Raw genomic sequence first — 17793 nt, forward strand, 5'->3', positions numbered from 1 at the left:
AGGCCACTGTCTTATTGCTTAGCAACCGGGGGAAAAAAGGTATCTTCGGAGTGGCCCGTGGCCGCGACGGTTTCTGCTGACCCTAATGAATCCGGTACTCACGCGATTACACGTGATTACCGGTTGCTTACTTGCCTCCGGACACGCGCATTACACCGTCACAAATTACCTTAATCGTTTGAGCGGACACTTAATTTACTTGAACCCACGCCGGTACAAGCTCGCAGAGGTGATCGCAAATTGGCTTTTGCAATCGACGAAATTTAGTCTTTTGGGTTATTTTTCGTCAATCGCGAGAAACTTGTTAACGCGATAGCGCTTTAACGACTGTCCCGATCGAGATATTAACTTTAACGGTCGTGCGGTTTAATTGCAAAGATATATAATATAATATCGAAAATTTGTATTTAAATTTCCAAGCTTACGTCGAGCGGAAATCGATCGCGAATGAATCGAGGAGGGGCGGATAAACGGTTAAATAAATGCGACAGGTATCAGTCCTTCATTAGTTAATTAATCATTGAGCAATCGCGCGAAGCGAACTACGTTCCAGGAGTAGCGCGGGGAACTTCGGCGTCGGGTTTTCTATCTGTCTCGGGGACGCTTCTCTCATTATGCGAGATTAAGCACAAAGGATCTGGCCGCGAGCTGCCCCCGCGGGACCTGAATCTGAATCTTTCATTGCGCGTTCCGCATATATTAGCTCGCGGAACTTTTAATTTCGCGCCCGTCCCGTAAGGATAATAGCCAGGCATTTGCATAAGGATAACTTTCAGCCGTTTCGCGTTCGGAACTATTCCGCGAGATCACCGGCGCGGATAGCCACGTGTCCTTAATCGGCGGAAAAATTCTGCCGAGATCGTAGGACGTAAGATGAATTTTATTCCGGGGACCGAGAGAAGCCGGACGTATTCGAATTATAAATTACTCCTCTTTAATTAGCGCCGGCTCTCCGTTGCGGCTCAATAATCGTCGATCTTAGAGCTAATTGGACGTTGATCGAGTCAGTTTACGTGTAATTATCTGGTTTATTACATCAGTCTCGCGCTTACATCGCCTGCCATTAATCTGGATTAATTTGCTTCACGTCCGCGAGGATCTATATCCTAATAACTGGGTCTTCCCTCTCGAGACGCATTACGTGCGAAGACTCGAATGAAGAAATATTACGATCGGAACTCTCGATAGAATTTGCGGACTGCCATTTGCCCGCTTCTCGGTGGTAGATTGCCGCGCTACTTTTCCCATCGTCCGCGGATCGCTTTCGAATTGCAGCGACCAACTCGCGGTGAAAGAGACAGAAAGAGAGAGTGCGAAGAGAATTGGCGTTTCAGCCCGCACTTCTTTCACGCGATCGACTTCGTCGATCACTCGATTGGTCCTCGATTGGACCGCGGGAGATTCCCTTTTCCGCTCGCGTAGAAAACTTCGTACGTTCGCCGGCCATTTTGCGACAAACCGCCCGAACTTGGTCGCGAAACGAAATGGACGGTCAGTAATTAGCGAGGCGCGGCTAATTAAACGGAGAGAAACTTAATCAGTGTCTCGGTTTTTTCTTCTTGTCGTTCCGCGGGCGCGGTTATTACGCGCATTAACGCCGCGCGGTAAACCGTTGGCGAATGGAGAGGAGTTGGCAGTAATCTTTCATCGTCGGGCATACTGCAAATATTAATTGTGACAATGATAGAACGTCCGCAGGATTATTTCTACAAGACGGAAGATTAATTGTTTATTTAGAATTTAGAACGCTTTTGTGCCGAGTTATTAACCGAACGCGAATTGGATTTACGTTTAAGCTTCAGAAAATTGTGAGAATTATCTTTACGGATTCGATTGCGGGCCGCAAGAACGTGTTTAATTGGACGTCGGGTTTTCTTTTGCGCTCGAAATTGATCGCCCGGCCTCTCGGTTCCGAAAAAAGATTCGCGTCGCGATAAAAAAAAGGCGATTCGGTTCTCCTCGATAAAGGTATCAACCCCAAAGAAAAAGACCCACAGGGATAAACCTTCGCGAACGTGATCCGATTCTTCGCTTTGATGTTTCCGACTGTGACGATAGAACGTGACATTGTGGTTATTTTTCGTTTATGCTATTCCTTTTTCTCCAATACGACGTTGGTTCTCTTCAAAAGGTAAATATCTTCGTGGTTTATTCCGATAGTCAAATTATTAATCTCTCGCATTCAATGGACTAAAAGTCAAAACTACAATAAGTAAAGGACACTCGAAACTTTTACTGTTCATGTAAATAAAATTTTAATAGCTAGATTGAACTTTTAACGAGAAGTTTTATCGATGCAATATTTATTTAATAAAATACATGGTGTTGAAATTTGAGGAGTTAGGTGAATGGATGCTTCATGGCGATTTTGATTCCCGAGAGGTCAGTAGATCCCTGAAAAAAAAAGCACGGGTGCTTTTTGCGGCAGTCTCGCCTGGTGCATTATTGAGTTCTCACCTTTCCACGCCGTTACAGCTGATGGATTTAACTCGAAGCTAAATTCGTCGCTCTTCCGACGTTCAAAGAGTTAATCGCCGGTCCTTCGACTCACGCACGAGCGGCAGCTCAGCCGGCACGGAAATGGCGTACCGCCGATAAGAGGCGCCAATCCGTTAATCTGTCGTTATCCAGCGTCCCCGCATCCCGGCATCGTAAATCTGCGTGGCGGAATCCCAGGTCTCCGCGAAAGTATTTCTCACCCTCGACTTCTTCGCGTGGATCAATCGGTTTGCCATTTCCGGGACGATCTCTTCGACGTCGCATCCACACGTTATTCTCTCTTTCTGTCTTTCTTTCTCTCCCTCTTTCTCCGTTTCTCCCTCATTTTCTTCCATTCAACCCCGGGCATCTCCGAGTGCTCTCCTTAGCGCTCGTCTTTCGTTTCATTCCCCCCGAACCAAGCAAACAACCGAATCTTTAGTCTAGCCCAGTCTTTAGCTTAGCAACCCCCTTAGGCCGGTTTACACGAAGTCAGTGGAGAGGCAAATCCGATGTGAAGATCACTCGTACGCTCCTCGAAGCGAGCAGCTGGTTAGGATTGGCGTGTATTCGAGAGCGGTAACATCCAGGGAGAAACACACAGGGAACGCGAGGTAGCCATGAAACAATCCTTCAAGTTTGACAGAGATTAAGAGCGATGGCAAGATTCTCGAGGGTACACCTAGCCCGAGCCGAACAAATATTGATGGCACCGGGACCAAGTTCTCAGACAAATCGCGACTTGCCGACTTGCTCACGATTTCGCGAGTGTCCGTTCGAACGAGTCAAGTGGGCCGGGGTAGGTTGAGACTCCTCTCGAGATATCGGCGTAACGAGGGAAGGTCGAGCACACGTCCCCAGTGGTACGAGGGCTTTCTATTCGCTTGCTTGCCCGGGCAACTTGTCTCCTACTTGACTCGCTCGTTGACTACGAGCGAACGAGAGCTCGCGTGTGGCAACTACCTAGCCCGCGGCCGACTTGGATATAGGTACACACAGGAAGACAACGACGAGTCCGTCCGCATGCGTGTGGACCAATATCCTCTCAGGATATTCTCGCTACGCCGGCCATGTCGCTGCACCGAAACAGATGACTTCCTGTGTCGCGGTAAATCATAATAAGTGCGCGGTTAGCGAGTAATCGGTGTAATCGGTGAGTCATACGTGAAATGTCTAACATCTACACGGAAAGAATTTTCTTTTAAAATTTACCCCGAAAATCATGTAATCGTGGGACAACATGACATTTTCAACTATTTTATGACAGGTTTTTGAAATTTTGCCATATATTTTACTCGTAATTATACTTAGTACACATTTTACTAGTAGAATGTATGGTAAAATTTCAAAATCTCTCATAAAGTTCTTACATGATTTTCGGGATAAATTTTAATAGAAAATTCTCTCCGTGTACGCGTAGAGAAAACAAGGTTGGTAGTAAAATAGCAGCATTAACGAAAAATATTAACAGTGCATCGTAATGTAACATTATAACATAACAATTTATTCCGGAAAAATGTTTGAATATGCTAAAGTATAACAACGCATTTTTACGTTCAGTTTTTACATTTCTTGTAGCATGGTAATTTTGAAATTTAAGTATTCGCATTATTTTTTATAATTATAAAAAGTGTGTGTGTGTCGAAAATGAAAAGGAAACGTGGTTGCGGCAACAAATGTGAAATAACTTAACATTTGCGGCAGCTTAATATAAAAATTGTTAGGTAAACTATGTTGATGCAGTTGGATGTTAAAATTACTTTATTAGTCACTTTATTAAGTTCAAGTAATAACTAATTATTTAAATAATTAAATGTGGAACAACAGGGCAACTATAATTTCTAGATTGCTCTCTCTCTCTCTCTCTCTCTCTCTCTCTCTCTCTCTCTCTCTCTCTCTCTCTCTCTCTCTCTCTCTCTCGCTCTCTCTGTCTCTTTCTGTTTCACGTACAATGAATTTAAAATTACATTGTTCCATTTATAATGATATATTACGATGTACTGTTAATATTTTTTGTTAATGCCGCTATTTTACACTATCATTTTCTCGTAGTTCCATCCGCAATTACTGTAAGTGGTATAATAATGTAAATAACACTATTACGTTTCTTTAATTTATTAATTTTCATAATTCATTCTCTCTCTCATTTTTCTTACCATAATTTTTTAGTACATGCTATTTTTTTCATTTTCCTAATTGTTTTACTACTTTTTTCTCGGAGTGCAATAGCGATGTTTAATCGTATTTTTAATATCCTCAATTAATTGACGTTTGATGACAATTAACGGAAAAATATGATATATTAACAACATTAGTCTAATTGGCAATCCTGTTAATTCAATGCTAGTTTTAATAAAATATATACGAGTACATTATGTTATTGTTTCAATAAAATTTCATTTATTTGATCAATACGTCATTGAATTAATAAGATTATTTTCAATTAGATTAAACACTGTTAATCAAATTTACTTTTTCGGTACGTTGCATTTTGCTTAGGTGTGCAAATTTAAAAAAAATTGCTGAGCTGGAATCCCGTCGGCCTCAAACTCTCCTTGATACTTCACTTATTGACGATGTACCACGTAGAAAATGGAAGTTTGGAGAATCTTGCGAAACAAGATGCCACCAGGCAGTTTTGTTCACGAGAGAGCGGGACAATCGGCCGCACTTCCGTCATGTTGCTCGTGCTCGTTAGCGTTTCTCACCTCGCAGATAACGCGCGCGCCCGAACTTGCCTCTCCGCTGATCTCGGATAGACCAACCACTTAGTCTAGCAGTAGCGCCGAGCTAGCAGTCGGCGTAGATGACGAGCGCTTATTTAGGGACGACGGAGGTAGAAAGCCGCGCGGGCGTCAGGACGAACTGAGATACAGGGGGGGGGGGGAGATAAGAAGAGATATCTCGCGTGCCATGGGAGAAGGATCGTCACCTGTCTGTTATATTTCTGGGCTGGTTGCACCAACGTTGGTTACCGCTAACCGCGGTTGGCTAAATCTCACCTCTATCAATCTGCGTTATAGCGGGAATAATCCGGGAAGAGGAGAGAGTGGGTGACAGGAATTAATTAACAGTTGGAGCTTATCTCCAAAGTCTGTTAATGTTACAGCTAGTTAATACGGATAATTATTACACGAACTTACTTTCATTGCTTATTACGTAGCTAGAGTGGTATTTGAATTTTCTTCCGGTTAACGACGCCGCGTAAACGCGAGGGCAATACTAAATTTGATCTGTTATCTCTGCATTAGCATCGATTCTGATTGGTTGAATATTTCTTCTCGGTATTGTTGCTACAATCTAGTCGGGAACTTACTAAACCGTTTACAGTTAACCAAGATTAGGTGCAACTCGCCCTTAAGCCAAATTGCATCGTTGCCAATCGCTAGATTTAGCCAAATATTCTCCGTCCGTGTCGTAGTTAGGATGTCAAAAGCTAGAGAAGGGAATCAAAATTGAAGACACAAGGCTGTTCTTGTTCGGTCAAACGACGTTATCTTGATCAAGTTTACCGTAGTTGTAGTCGAGTATATAGGACAATGGAACTCCTGTCGTTGTAGCCAGGCCCGGGCGCTGGAGAGCCGGGCGAAGTTTATTGTTAGTTAAATCCGCAGTGCGATCGTTGGTGCAACCGATCCCGTGTCCGTCCACGACCACGTGTCTGTCTAACGCTATATCTTGCACTTGTGCTGTCTGTCACGTCGTCCACGTGCACCGCGACACGTTCGCGACCAGGAAATGGGTGTATTTTATTAACCACGTTGTTATAACGTCGTCAACGCCCACCCAGTTCCCGTGGTGGTGCAAGTCGTCCTCGTCGACGATGGCGGCGGCGGCGCCTTCCTCCACGGCCGCGGCGCCAGGCTCAGCATCCGCCGGCGCCGCACCCGGCACCCAGGGCGGCCAGGGCGTCTTACTATGTCCACGTACGCTGTCGCAGGTGCGACGGTCACGACTACGCCGGGCTCTCACCGAGGCGACCGCCGAGACCGTCAACTACGTCAAGACGGTGGGAGATGACGATTTTTCGCTATCAAGCCCTATTATGCGCGTATACCAGGGTGTTCCAGACCTCGAGACGCACCCCTCGCCAATGTCTTGGTCCTCGAATTTAACGTCTCGGATTAAAAAAAAAGAGCCATTCCCCTGAACTGAGAAAAAAAGTGTTGAATCAAGAGATATTTCTTATGGGCCGCCAAGCAAATATTTATCAATTCGTAAAAATATTCGTCCCCCCATTCATAAAAATATATGTTTCAATAAATCACTGTATGTTCGGGGTAAAGGCACCTAATATCGTCTACCAAAATTCAAGTCGTTCTCACCTAAAGAGTAATTGACATTATTGTCTGTGTTTAGTGTCAAATGAAAGAGAAAGCATTTGTGTTTCATGTACAATAGTTTAGAATGTTCGAAAAGTGGCACCTAATATCGCCCACCTTATAAATTTTTGTAAAATCATTGTTTTTCAATATGTATGAGTTTGTGAAGCTGTAGATATTTTACGTCATATAAACGTTTGTAGGTGTCCAGAAAATGTTTTAATACGTGTTTATGTTTCAAAAATATTTTTATTATGCATCAAGTCAATTTGTACTCTTTTTACTCTTTTTATTTTTAAAACCGCATGCACGTGATGTCGCCTAGGCGCATATTAATGCGGGCACCTCCGTAATAAACCGGTGAGCGGTATTGAGTGCATCCTAATCTAGACACTAAAAATATCGTAACAAAACCATACATGTTGAAATCGGTTAAAAATAGTGAAGTGTATCACTAATTATGTATTCCTAGTAAATATTTATACAGGGTGTTATATGATAACCGCCTCACCTCTTATTTACGGATAGAACGAAATAGACTGTGAGTCCAAAAGTCCTCTCTCATTTTGCAATTTTCGCAAAAGTTAACGAGTTATTAATTATTAAAAATCGCTGTCTTAGCCCGGCCTACTGCCCAATGCAAACGCACGGCGAGATGCGGCCGTTCCACGATTGGCGTTGCTAGGCGCGCAGGAAGTTGTTTATGACACACGGCAACGGCTACGTATAATAAACAACTCTTTGCGCGCCTAGCAACGCCAATCGTGGGGCGGCCGCATCTCGCCGTGTGTTTGAATTGGACGGTAGGCTGGGCTAAGACAGTGATTTTTAATAATTAATAACTCGTTAACTATTGCGAAAATTGCAAAATGGTACAGGAGTTTTCGACTCAGTTTAGTTCGCTCTATCCAACGATAAGAGGTCATGCGGGTATTACAAAAGACCCTGTATATTAAAAGAACGTTTGAACTTACATTCTCACCACGGGATGTCGAACTTGCATTGTCTGCTAAATTTTTCAGTATTCGAAATTTGTTTTAACTCTTCCGAGTCAGACGTTATTTCTATAACGTTGTAGACTACAATATGTCTTCTTATACATGTTTAGCTACTAATTCTATGTATTGCCGATTGGTACCATCACTTTGTTCGCGAGATATCACGAGTGACGATATTACGTTCTGGGCGACATTAGGTGCTTTTACCCTAACTTAAAAACATACACAGGGTAAGTTTTATTTCGTAAATCAGTTTTTTACCGTAAGATATGAACTACCGATCGAAACTGTAGCCAACTCTGGAAAGAAGGGTAAAAATCTCGTTGTATATGTTTCAATCATGTAATATTTTATTATATCTCACAGGATACAATTAAATACAACATGTTTGAGATATTTAACGAGATATTGCTTTCATTTTGTCCCGGGTTAGCTACAGTTCCGGTCGGTAATCCATCTCTCATGATAAAGGCGATCTTTTGGTTCACGAAATAAAACTCACCCTGTATACATATTTGAACTGAAGAAATACCGCCGACTAAACGTATTTAGTCATTTCAATAACTTTTTTTCTCAGTGTGCATTTAACTGTTATTCCAAATTTGCGCGTTAATTAACAAAAGTGTTCGCTCCTTTTTTTTCTTGCTCATTTCTTTACTGCTCGTGACGAAAACTTGTCTTCATTATCATTCCATTTAAATGCCCCCCCCCTCCCCCGTCATTTGTATTAATTTGAATACATACATAATGATATGCGGTTGTGAGGGAAGCACGCGACTTCTGGGATACCCTGTATGCGAATATGCCTTGCATAACGTATGCACATGCACGCACGACGCGATTGTACTAGTGACGACACTAGCGGCAACGTTTCAACGGGAATGTTTGACACCCCATGTAGATATGTTAAATAACGACGTCTGGTAGAAATGGCCAATGCTATGCTTCCGCGCGAGCTTCCCGTTTATTCCCGTTTATGGTCTCTTACACCAGACGTCGTAATTTCATTTACATGCACGTAAAACGTGGCGAAAACCGCCGCGGTCACGGTGCGATTCGCAACGTAAGGCATTCAATAGCAATGTGCTAGCACTGAACAAAATTTAGAAAATTGTTCTCCAATTTACGCAATGGTAAACTGTTAGTGATCGAGAATGTGCTAATCCGTTACACCCACAATTTTCTTCCTTCCTCTACACACTTCTGCAATATTTCCGATGTTTGAAAAGTTTTAACAAGGCCGTTAAGCGACAAGTAATCCTGTTGCAAAAAATTTACCGGAGAAAGTTAAATATACTCAATTCCAAGTTTGTTGGAAAGTTATTTGGAAAACAGCTATTTCTGACGAGGCTAATCTCTACTTGAAGGTGTATCGGGCCGTAAGTATTATGGTATCATATTTAAACAACGGAAATGCACCTTTGAATATTCCAACACGCGAAAGCGTACGCAGCCGCCATAAAACTGCAGGGGTCATGTAAAAAATAAAAGCATTCGCAATAAAATCTCGAGAGTTTTCGCGAGCTCGGTTCGCGTTAAGGAAAGTGCATCTGGCAAATATTGATCGTAACAATCTGCGCTTTACGTCGCTGCACTTCTCGCGTACGGGACGCGTTCCCGTAGTAAACGGCGAAACGAACGAGACGAGGGAAATAAAATAAAATCCTCCCTCGAGCGTGCACGAGCGAACGCGTCCGTATGTGTGCGCGGTCGGTCGCGGAAATCTCGTCTTCGCGCGAGACTGTCGACGAGCGCGCGCGGGTTTTGGCGGCCAAGAACGCGAGTTGTCGGAAAAGATTGCTCGACCGGGCGTCACACAAAAACTTTGGCGTGTTCCATTCCGCACAAGATGCATACACAATTTACAAAATCCCCTCCGTCCCTTCCCGTTCACGGACGCCGACAGACTTTCCTTAATATCGCGAGAATTTTAAAGTTAGCGCAAAGCAGCGAACTCGACGCATATTTCAAAATATCCCGGAAGCCCGCGGCGTCGTGAAGTAACACCTACAGCACGCCGTACTTTATACGAATAATAAAAGTTGTTTCAGAAAATAATTTTGCGCAAGAAGCTGCAGCTTGCGACAAGCCGAGGATTTCGCAATTGGTCGTTTCAGTCTGTTTCTCGCCGCGAATTTTATTCATATTATTGTTGCATCGCGTACTGTAGGAGAATATTTAAATAAAGTAATAATCGTTTCGTTATCTCGCGCGAATTGTTGTGGCGGAATAAAATTAAACAACGCTGATCTTCACGTGCGGTGGAACGTAAAAAAAAAACAAAAAACCGACGCCGACGCTGAATTTGGAGTCGATCCAACGATGTTAAATTCCCGTACACCACGCTCGTCGATTTGTTACGTGTAACTAGGGATGTATATAACTCTTTGATTTTTATCTGCGGAATATAAAAACGCTTTCCGATATCTGACCTAGCCGTAAATATTTCAACGCCAGCTTTCCGCGCGCGTGAGTAACATTTCGCGCGATCGCTCCTAGTATTTTGGTCAAAATGCACCGATCGGATTCAGATTTATTATGCTATATTTTCAAGTCCTCCACGCGTAAATTTTCCGACGTAACCAACATTCCCAGCGTAACCCCGTCCTAATTTTCTATTTTGTCCGAGTAAATAATGCCTTCGTTCAACACACTCGTTTATTCTCTCACCATATTTTTCGGACTTTGACACTCTCGATCACTACACCGATAGAAAAATATGGTTAGATCAATTATAATCTCACTATGTTTTATAGTGAATTTTGACTCCAAACATATTTTTATAGTTTTATTAAATATGCAAAATATAGCAGAGCGAACACCAAATTTATAGTTATTATCACTATGACATAAATTGGCACAATCGTATGAAATTTTATAGTAAATTTTTTAAATAGTTGGCATCACTGTGCCTACCATATATGGTTGCTATTATTAATATTATACACTGAAAAAAATTTTTGGTTGAATATGGACGAACCAGATAATTCTTGTAGGATTTACCAGAATTCCTGTAGGATTTACCAGAATTTCTGTAGGATTACAGGAATTCTGGTAAATCCTACAGGAATTCTGGAATATTAGCTTTATAGTAATTATTACTACACTGAAAAAAATTTCTGGTTGAATATGGACGAACCAGATAATTCTTGTAGGATTTACCAGAATTCCTGTAGGATTTACCAGAATTTCTGTAGGATTACAGGAATTCTGGTAAATCCTACAGGAATTCTGGTAAATCCTACAGGAATTATCTGGTTCGTCCATATTCAACCAGAAATTTTTTTCAGTGTAGTAATAATTACTATAAAGCTAATATTCCTGACTACAATTATTTTGTTCAATTATAGTTTCAAGCACTACATATTTTTCTATCGGTGTGTCCCCCGGAGAAGAGTAACAGTCATTGGCAAAAAATGCAATCTTACAGATCGCTTGTTTCGCGGCAACTTAATTTTGTTATAATTAACAAAATGCCAGAGAAACAAGTACGTGAAGTTTCCAGCGCGGTTTGTCTGTCATACTTACAATTGAAATGTATATACGTTGTCAAATTACTACCACGTCGCACGAAGGTAATGTTCAGTATGTCCCCCGACAACCGCGACGTATACGAGCGCCTTGTACCGGAAGCGGAGTCAGCAAGCATGAGCGGACTCACGGAGTTTCGTGTTTCGCAAACGTTTCGGCGAACTTTCGAGGGAACGCTTGCCGAATGAAAATGGCGTATGCTTCCGTTCTGGACGTGGAACGCACGATTTCCGCCGGATGCTCCGCGGACATCTGCGACCCCCGATTTTCCCCGAACGATCCCTGCTCGAAGAGCCGCTCGATACGCGTCCCACTGTGTCTGCAAGATACGCTCTCACCCACGTAGTTAATGTCAGCAACGTGTACAGGACGATCCAGAAGTACCCGCGAGGATCTCCCGGCGTGTATCAAAATCGAGAAATGAAGGCATATTGTATTGCGTCTGCTTTAGCGTTTATCAGATTCTGGCGGCGCTCTTGTTCAAGAATCTCGAGATCAGCGTAAATCGTAGGTAAATCCATGAATCCACGTTTGCGGTGTCTCCATAAAATCTTGAGAACCGCGTTAAAATCTTTCGGAGAACTTGCATTTTCTCGCTTCAAATTTCTTGAACACCCGAGGGCTCCGTATTATTTTCGGTCATTTAAAATTAAATGTCCGAAAGAATTTCCGAGCCTTTGGACCCTTCGAGACGCGCTTGCATTTTCATACGGTCTGATCTCGAGCCGTCGGTTCTTCTTATCCATTTGTCGGACTCCTGATATCCGGAGATTTCGGGATTCTCGAGATCCTCGTGCGAACGTCCCGCACCTCGGCCACCTGACACGCCAGGCCAGGTGTTCCGCCTGTAAGGCGGTACTTCCGGATCGCCCTGTACAGCATGCTCTCGCACGCCTCGTCGCCCCGGTACCAGCAGCAGACGCTGGCTCTGTTTCTCTTCCGTCAACCCTGACCTGCATTCTCGAACGACCGTGCACGTATACCAGATGAGCGAAGCGTGGAATTCCGCCGCGGCCGCCACGTTCGCTCTTTATTTTGCCGCTTTATAGATCGGCGTAAAACCTCCGCGCGCGTGTCTACCGATTAGCAAGCAAGGAGCGCGAACTGATCTCGGCTCGAGCAAGCTCGAGAGCGCGCTCAAAATTACCGCACGCCCTCATTTTTTTCTTTCTAGATCTTTTTTTATTCGCCAACTACGTTCCTCGGTCGATGTTGAACTTGCACACTTCAAGATCGCTTCTCGAATCCTCCGGTTTTTCGACTCTTAATTTTTTTTTCGGTATTTAAGGTGGCTCCTGCACGAAGGAGCGATTAGTATGGGTGCTTTGGTGGGGCCCCTTCGATTTTTATAAATTTGTATGACTTTTTCATAAAAAAAATATTACTTATGGACGTTCATCGGCTGTAATCGTAGCCAAAAGTTTTCGCCCACGTTCGGTTTTCTTTTCATATAGCGCGACCGTCTCCCTACTTCGCGACTTTTAGCATAAATTATCGATCGGCCCGTAACCCCTATCCTAGTGAAAATCAAATAATAGTTACACAATATCAATATTATAATTGTAATATAACATGGGTGTTATATTACATTTATCTCGTTGAGTAGGAAATTATAATATTGATGTTATGTAACTGTTACTTGGTGTTTACTGAAATGTTAAAAATACAACATTTAGTAAATAGATAAAATTTACAACTACAACATACTTGAATTTCAATTTTTACTACACGGGAAAAAATGCTGTTGAATTAAACAAAATGAAGTGGCTTGAATTAAACGTTAACGTCGCGGGCTGCCACAAACATAAATAATTCACTCAATTGCATTTGCTATGGATTTGAATTGTAAGCATTGAACTAAATATCCAGAATATTAAGATAATAATCTGATGTTTTTTATTTATTAATACTGATGTTGTTTCAACGATCAATTTATATCAATTACACTGATCTTGTTGATACAACATTGTTCTTTTTACCGTGTATTGGTCGGTTTATGCAGGAGCCACCTTAAGAAGAACGTTCTATTTTTTTCGACGATATTTGCGGTAGGTTATCGGAAAGGAAAGTAAAGCCAGATTTAGACCAAAACGTCCCGCTTCATTGGATCAATTTTTATTTTCTGAAATTACAGTTCCCTCGCAGTTTGTCTATCTCGGGAGTAATGTAATTATAAACACATACCGCTGATCAATTCTTATCAATTACTTTGAAATCGTTGAAACTTTAGTCAGATCCGTAATGCCCAGGATTCTTGAATTCTACGAGCGGAGGATCTCGCGGAGCACCGCCCTCGCAATCCATCAAAAGTGGAAAAACAACGTGAAACAGCAGATAAACGGCTGCTCTTGAAAAGCGTTAAGAAAATAGGAAATCCGGGCCGGCTCGGCGTTTTAATGGCCGCGTCGAGATTGCGAGGGAAAAAAAAAAGAGGAGCCGACAGATCAGAAAAAAGGCCGATCGATCTCCCGATGATCGACGGCCTGCGAGCAAATATAGAACAAATCTGAAAAACGTCGACGTCCCACGCTTCAGAGTGCAGGTGAGCGTTGATATGAACCCAACTCCAACTTAAGTACGCAGTACGTAGTTCCTACACGACTATTGGATTACCCTTAGACTCCCCCGGGCTTCTCTCAGTTCCTCCCCCCCCCCTCCCGGCCCCTCGTCTGAAAAGAAGCACCCGTAGCTGCACGGAGTGCACAAGTTTAGATGCGAAATTTTACACGGCACAACTTGCCCGCATTATATATCAACATCGGGAGAGGAATCGCTAATGTGCGAGCGGCGCGTTACGCGCGCTCACAGCGAAAGAAGAGGATTATATGTATATAAAATAGCGCCGGCAAATTGTTGACATTTATCTAACCTTTAAATGTTAGGGTGGGCAGGGAAAAGTGGTAAAATGATAAATTTTCAACGTGGGAAACCCTTTTATTTATCCGTTCTGCCATTTCAATCGTGACGAAAGTCAAACGGGGTTCGCCGAGCTCCTTCCCGATGAGCGACGGGACAGATCGCGCGCGGGCGAAGTAACGAATGCATTTCAGGCCTTAACTGAATAATTTACGCCTCGCCTCGTCAGATTTTTACACCCACACTAGAATTATAACCAGCTTAATTAGTCTATTAAAATGTTAACCTTTAATTAAATATCTACTACGAAATGTTATTCTACACTTTATCACGGCGGGCGATACTACACGCACGTTTAAGTATCAATTACAAAAGGCATCTAATAAGCTCTTTAATCTTTAATTAATATCACATAATTGCCAATCGATTCTCCAACTGAACCTTGATGCGCACGCTCCTCAGATTAATATTGGATCAATATTAAATTCGTATTTATCAGATTTTAATTAAATCGTCCGTCCTTTAAAATCACAGCGCGACATAACGTCCCGAATCTATCTCGCGTAATTTACTCCCGAGCAACGTGAAGTCTTTCGCAATATGTTTCGTGCTTCCTCTATTAAAGCACTCGTCGAACGTCGCGCAAAGTACCGCACGGAAGCACGGAAAAGCGCAATTTAGTCGACTGCGTGAGAGAGAGAGAGAGAGAGAGAGAGAGAGGGGGGGAGGGAGGGAGCTGAATAGAATTCGAAAATGTAATATTTAATCAGTTCTTGTTGCTCCCCTTGCGCGTATCCCAGGCGTGTTTCCGCGCCACGACTTTCCAGTCATGGCAATCTCTCTCTCTCTCTCTCTCTCTCCTCCCTCCCATAAATTCAACAAAAAATTTTCTCTCAGTCCCAGTCCCAACCTCAGTTTCAACCCTTCCTCTATCAGTCTTAGTCTCAGTCTCTCTTCTAGTCTCAGCCTTAGTCTCAGTCTCAGTCTCTCTCCCTCTCTCTCTCTCCCTCGCTCTCTTTCTCCTCTTCCCTCTTCCCCCTCTCTCTCTCTCCCATAAATTTGACAAAAATGTTGGATTACCACCGGTTACAGTCGGCATAACCGATTCGCCGCGGGCTCCACGCGCGCGTAACGCACGTCTATTTGTCCCGCGGGAAAAAAAAGCGCGGTAGGCGACTCCGCGAACAATAAAAACGGGATTTTTCATCCGCGTCCTACGCTAGGATCCGCGTCGATTATTCTGAGCGACGGGCGATCGCCGCTCGAACGGTGGCGACGACGTTCGCGGGTACCAATCGGTTGTACCGTTCGATTGACATTTTATTAAAATGTCGAAATTTCGATTTTAATGCGACGCAAGCGGACGGAAGCGGGACGCGAGCGGATATTGGTTTCGAGAAGTGCCGCCCGCTGCGTCTTTTGTTCCTCAGGCCTGCGATTTTTCATTCGTCACGCTTCCCCACATTTTCCCTCTTCCTCTCTCTCTCTCTTTCTCTCCCTTTTTCTCTGTTTTGTTCTCTCGCTCGGGTACTTTTTCTCCCGCGCGAGCGACGGCAAGCCAGTTATCCGTAAAGCAATGCATTATCGCGTCGCGTGGAGCGGACTGGCCGCTTCCGGCGCCGCGACGTCTAATTTTCCGCCGGACAGATTTCCGAATGAGCCCGTTAACGTTGAAAAATAGCGCGCGAGGGACGCGCGATAGCCTCGTCCTCGCACGCGGAACGCACGACGGCACGCAACGAACAGGGGGAGCTGGTCTAATGAGAGCGAGATGGAGATCGCGCGGACACGGAAGTAACGATGCCTGCCCGCCGGGTAAAATGTCTTGCGCGAAACACACGCGAGATACATTAGCGCGAAGAAAAGTTCCGCCTCTCGAGCTACGTCTCTCTCTCTCTCTCTTTCTCTAGCTTCGTGAAAATTTCCGTTATTTTTATTCTCCCCCTGCGGCCGCCATTACGCGGGAAGACCCCGAGTTCGACTCCAAGTTCCGCGAAGAGAAGGAAAACCCGAGATATAAGCCATCGTTGCATAACGACTAGGCGGACGGAGGAAACTACATCTAAGTTCGACAATCGCAATAGTCATTATCGGGACAATAACGTTAGACAATTATCCCCGCGATTCTTACATTCGAACGAGCGACGTTCGTCAGCGACGATAATAGCGGTCATTAAGCTTACGTACTTACTTAAATATCTCAAACTAATTTCTATTAGTGCACTCTGAAATATGGAGTGGGTCCCAGTCGCGAGCGAGAATGAGTCGCGCTCGATTCTAGACCTCGGAATTATTCAAACGGTCCTCGAGCAGCACCGACGACGATTGTCACTGGGACGAGAGGGTTGCGACTTCTTAAGAGGACATTTATCTTTAACGAGGACGAGTTTAATAACGTTTTGCGACAAATCGGAATCCTCGCGGATAAGTTGCCTAAACGGCTTTGGGGAGGACAATTTAAACGAACCCGTTCGGATCCGATTTAATTGTTGCCCGTCCTTTCGCTTGATCCTTCACCATAGGGATCCGTGTCACGTTCCCACAATCGTTACATACGTTTTTCTAATTCGCCGGGTTAAATACCGAACGGGAAATAATTTAAAGGACTAACGACTAATTGGGTATTTCACGAAGAGACCGGAAGGAAAAGGATCGCGCAGCGGGAAGTAGAAAACTAATTAATGCTCGCAAATTCCGCTGGCGGTAGTTTGAATGTGGAACCTAATTAGGACGCTGAGTTGGCGCAACAAAAAGCCGGAAGCTAGACTGGACTGACGCTTCTTACGGGATGTACGGGTTCTTTTGGGATAACAATGCGATCGGGATCTTCCTTTGTAACTTTAGTAGCTTGTTATAAGATTCTTAACCTCGATAACTTCTATGATGACAAATGTGCTTCGAGAAAAAAAGGAGCACCGACGAAGCTATCATCAGATAACGAACTCATTACATAATACGCGAGGTATATTAAACGTGAGATTCTTATCGGATAAAATTATTTACGCGTTCCTATCCGTACGTTATTACGTTTTTCTCTCGCACCGATCTGAAATAGAATTAAAAACCCATTTCGATCGACAGTAGAAGAAAAAACGTTGCACGGTCACTTGAGAGATATGTCGGACGGATGAAAATCTTGTCCCGCGATCATTTCCGAATTATCGCTCGTCCGGGAATCAGGAGGCGGGTGCGGTTTCCCCGCGTGTGAGGTCGCGCGCTGACATAACGGCCGGATGAAAAATGGGGCCGGGAACGTACGGGCGCACACCGTTTCGCCAGCGCGGCGCGCCGTCGGACGTGCCGGCGTGTTTTACCACTGGCAAGTAGTTGTGTAGCGCGCGTCGGAATGCGGAGGATGTGTTTCCCTCCCGGTAACGGGCGGGCCAGTAGTACATCACGCGCCATGTCAGCCGCAGCGCACGGTCGCCGTCAGCGATGAAAGCGGCCGGGCGCATACGGTTAGGACGATTGCTTTGAGCGTAGTTCCGTTTTATGACCTGTTTAAAGAGAGAGAGAGAGAAAAAGAGAGAGAGAGAGAGAGAGAGAGAGAGAGAGAGAGAGAGAGAGAGAGAGAGAGAGAGAGAGAGAGAGAGAGAGAGAGAGAGAGA

At 44.0% G+C, this 17793-nt stretch overlaps 1 protein-coding gene across 1 annotated transcript in view; it reads left to right on the forward strand.

The window, feature by feature from the left end:
• Nucleotides 1-17793, forward strand: part of LOC105567531 (small conductance calcium-activated potassium channel protein) — a 111861-nt gene that overhangs the window by 11644 nt on the left and 82424 nt on the right. The window contains exon 4 of the mRNA XM_012022465.1: nt 6269-6487. Within this exon, the coding sequence (XP_011877855.1) occupies nt 6269-6487 (219 nt within the window). The remainder of the gene's footprint in view (nt 1-6268; nt 6488-17793) is intronic.

Source organism: Vollenhovia emeryi, unplaced genomic scaffold (assembly GCF_000949405.1).
Source record: "Vollenhovia emeryi isolate VEMERY1.0 unplaced genomic scaffold, V.emery_V1.0 DF939137.1, whole genome shotgun sequence".
Taxonomy (NCBI): Eukaryota; Metazoa; Arthropoda; class Insecta; order Hymenoptera; family Formicidae; genus Vollenhovia; species Vollenhovia emeryi.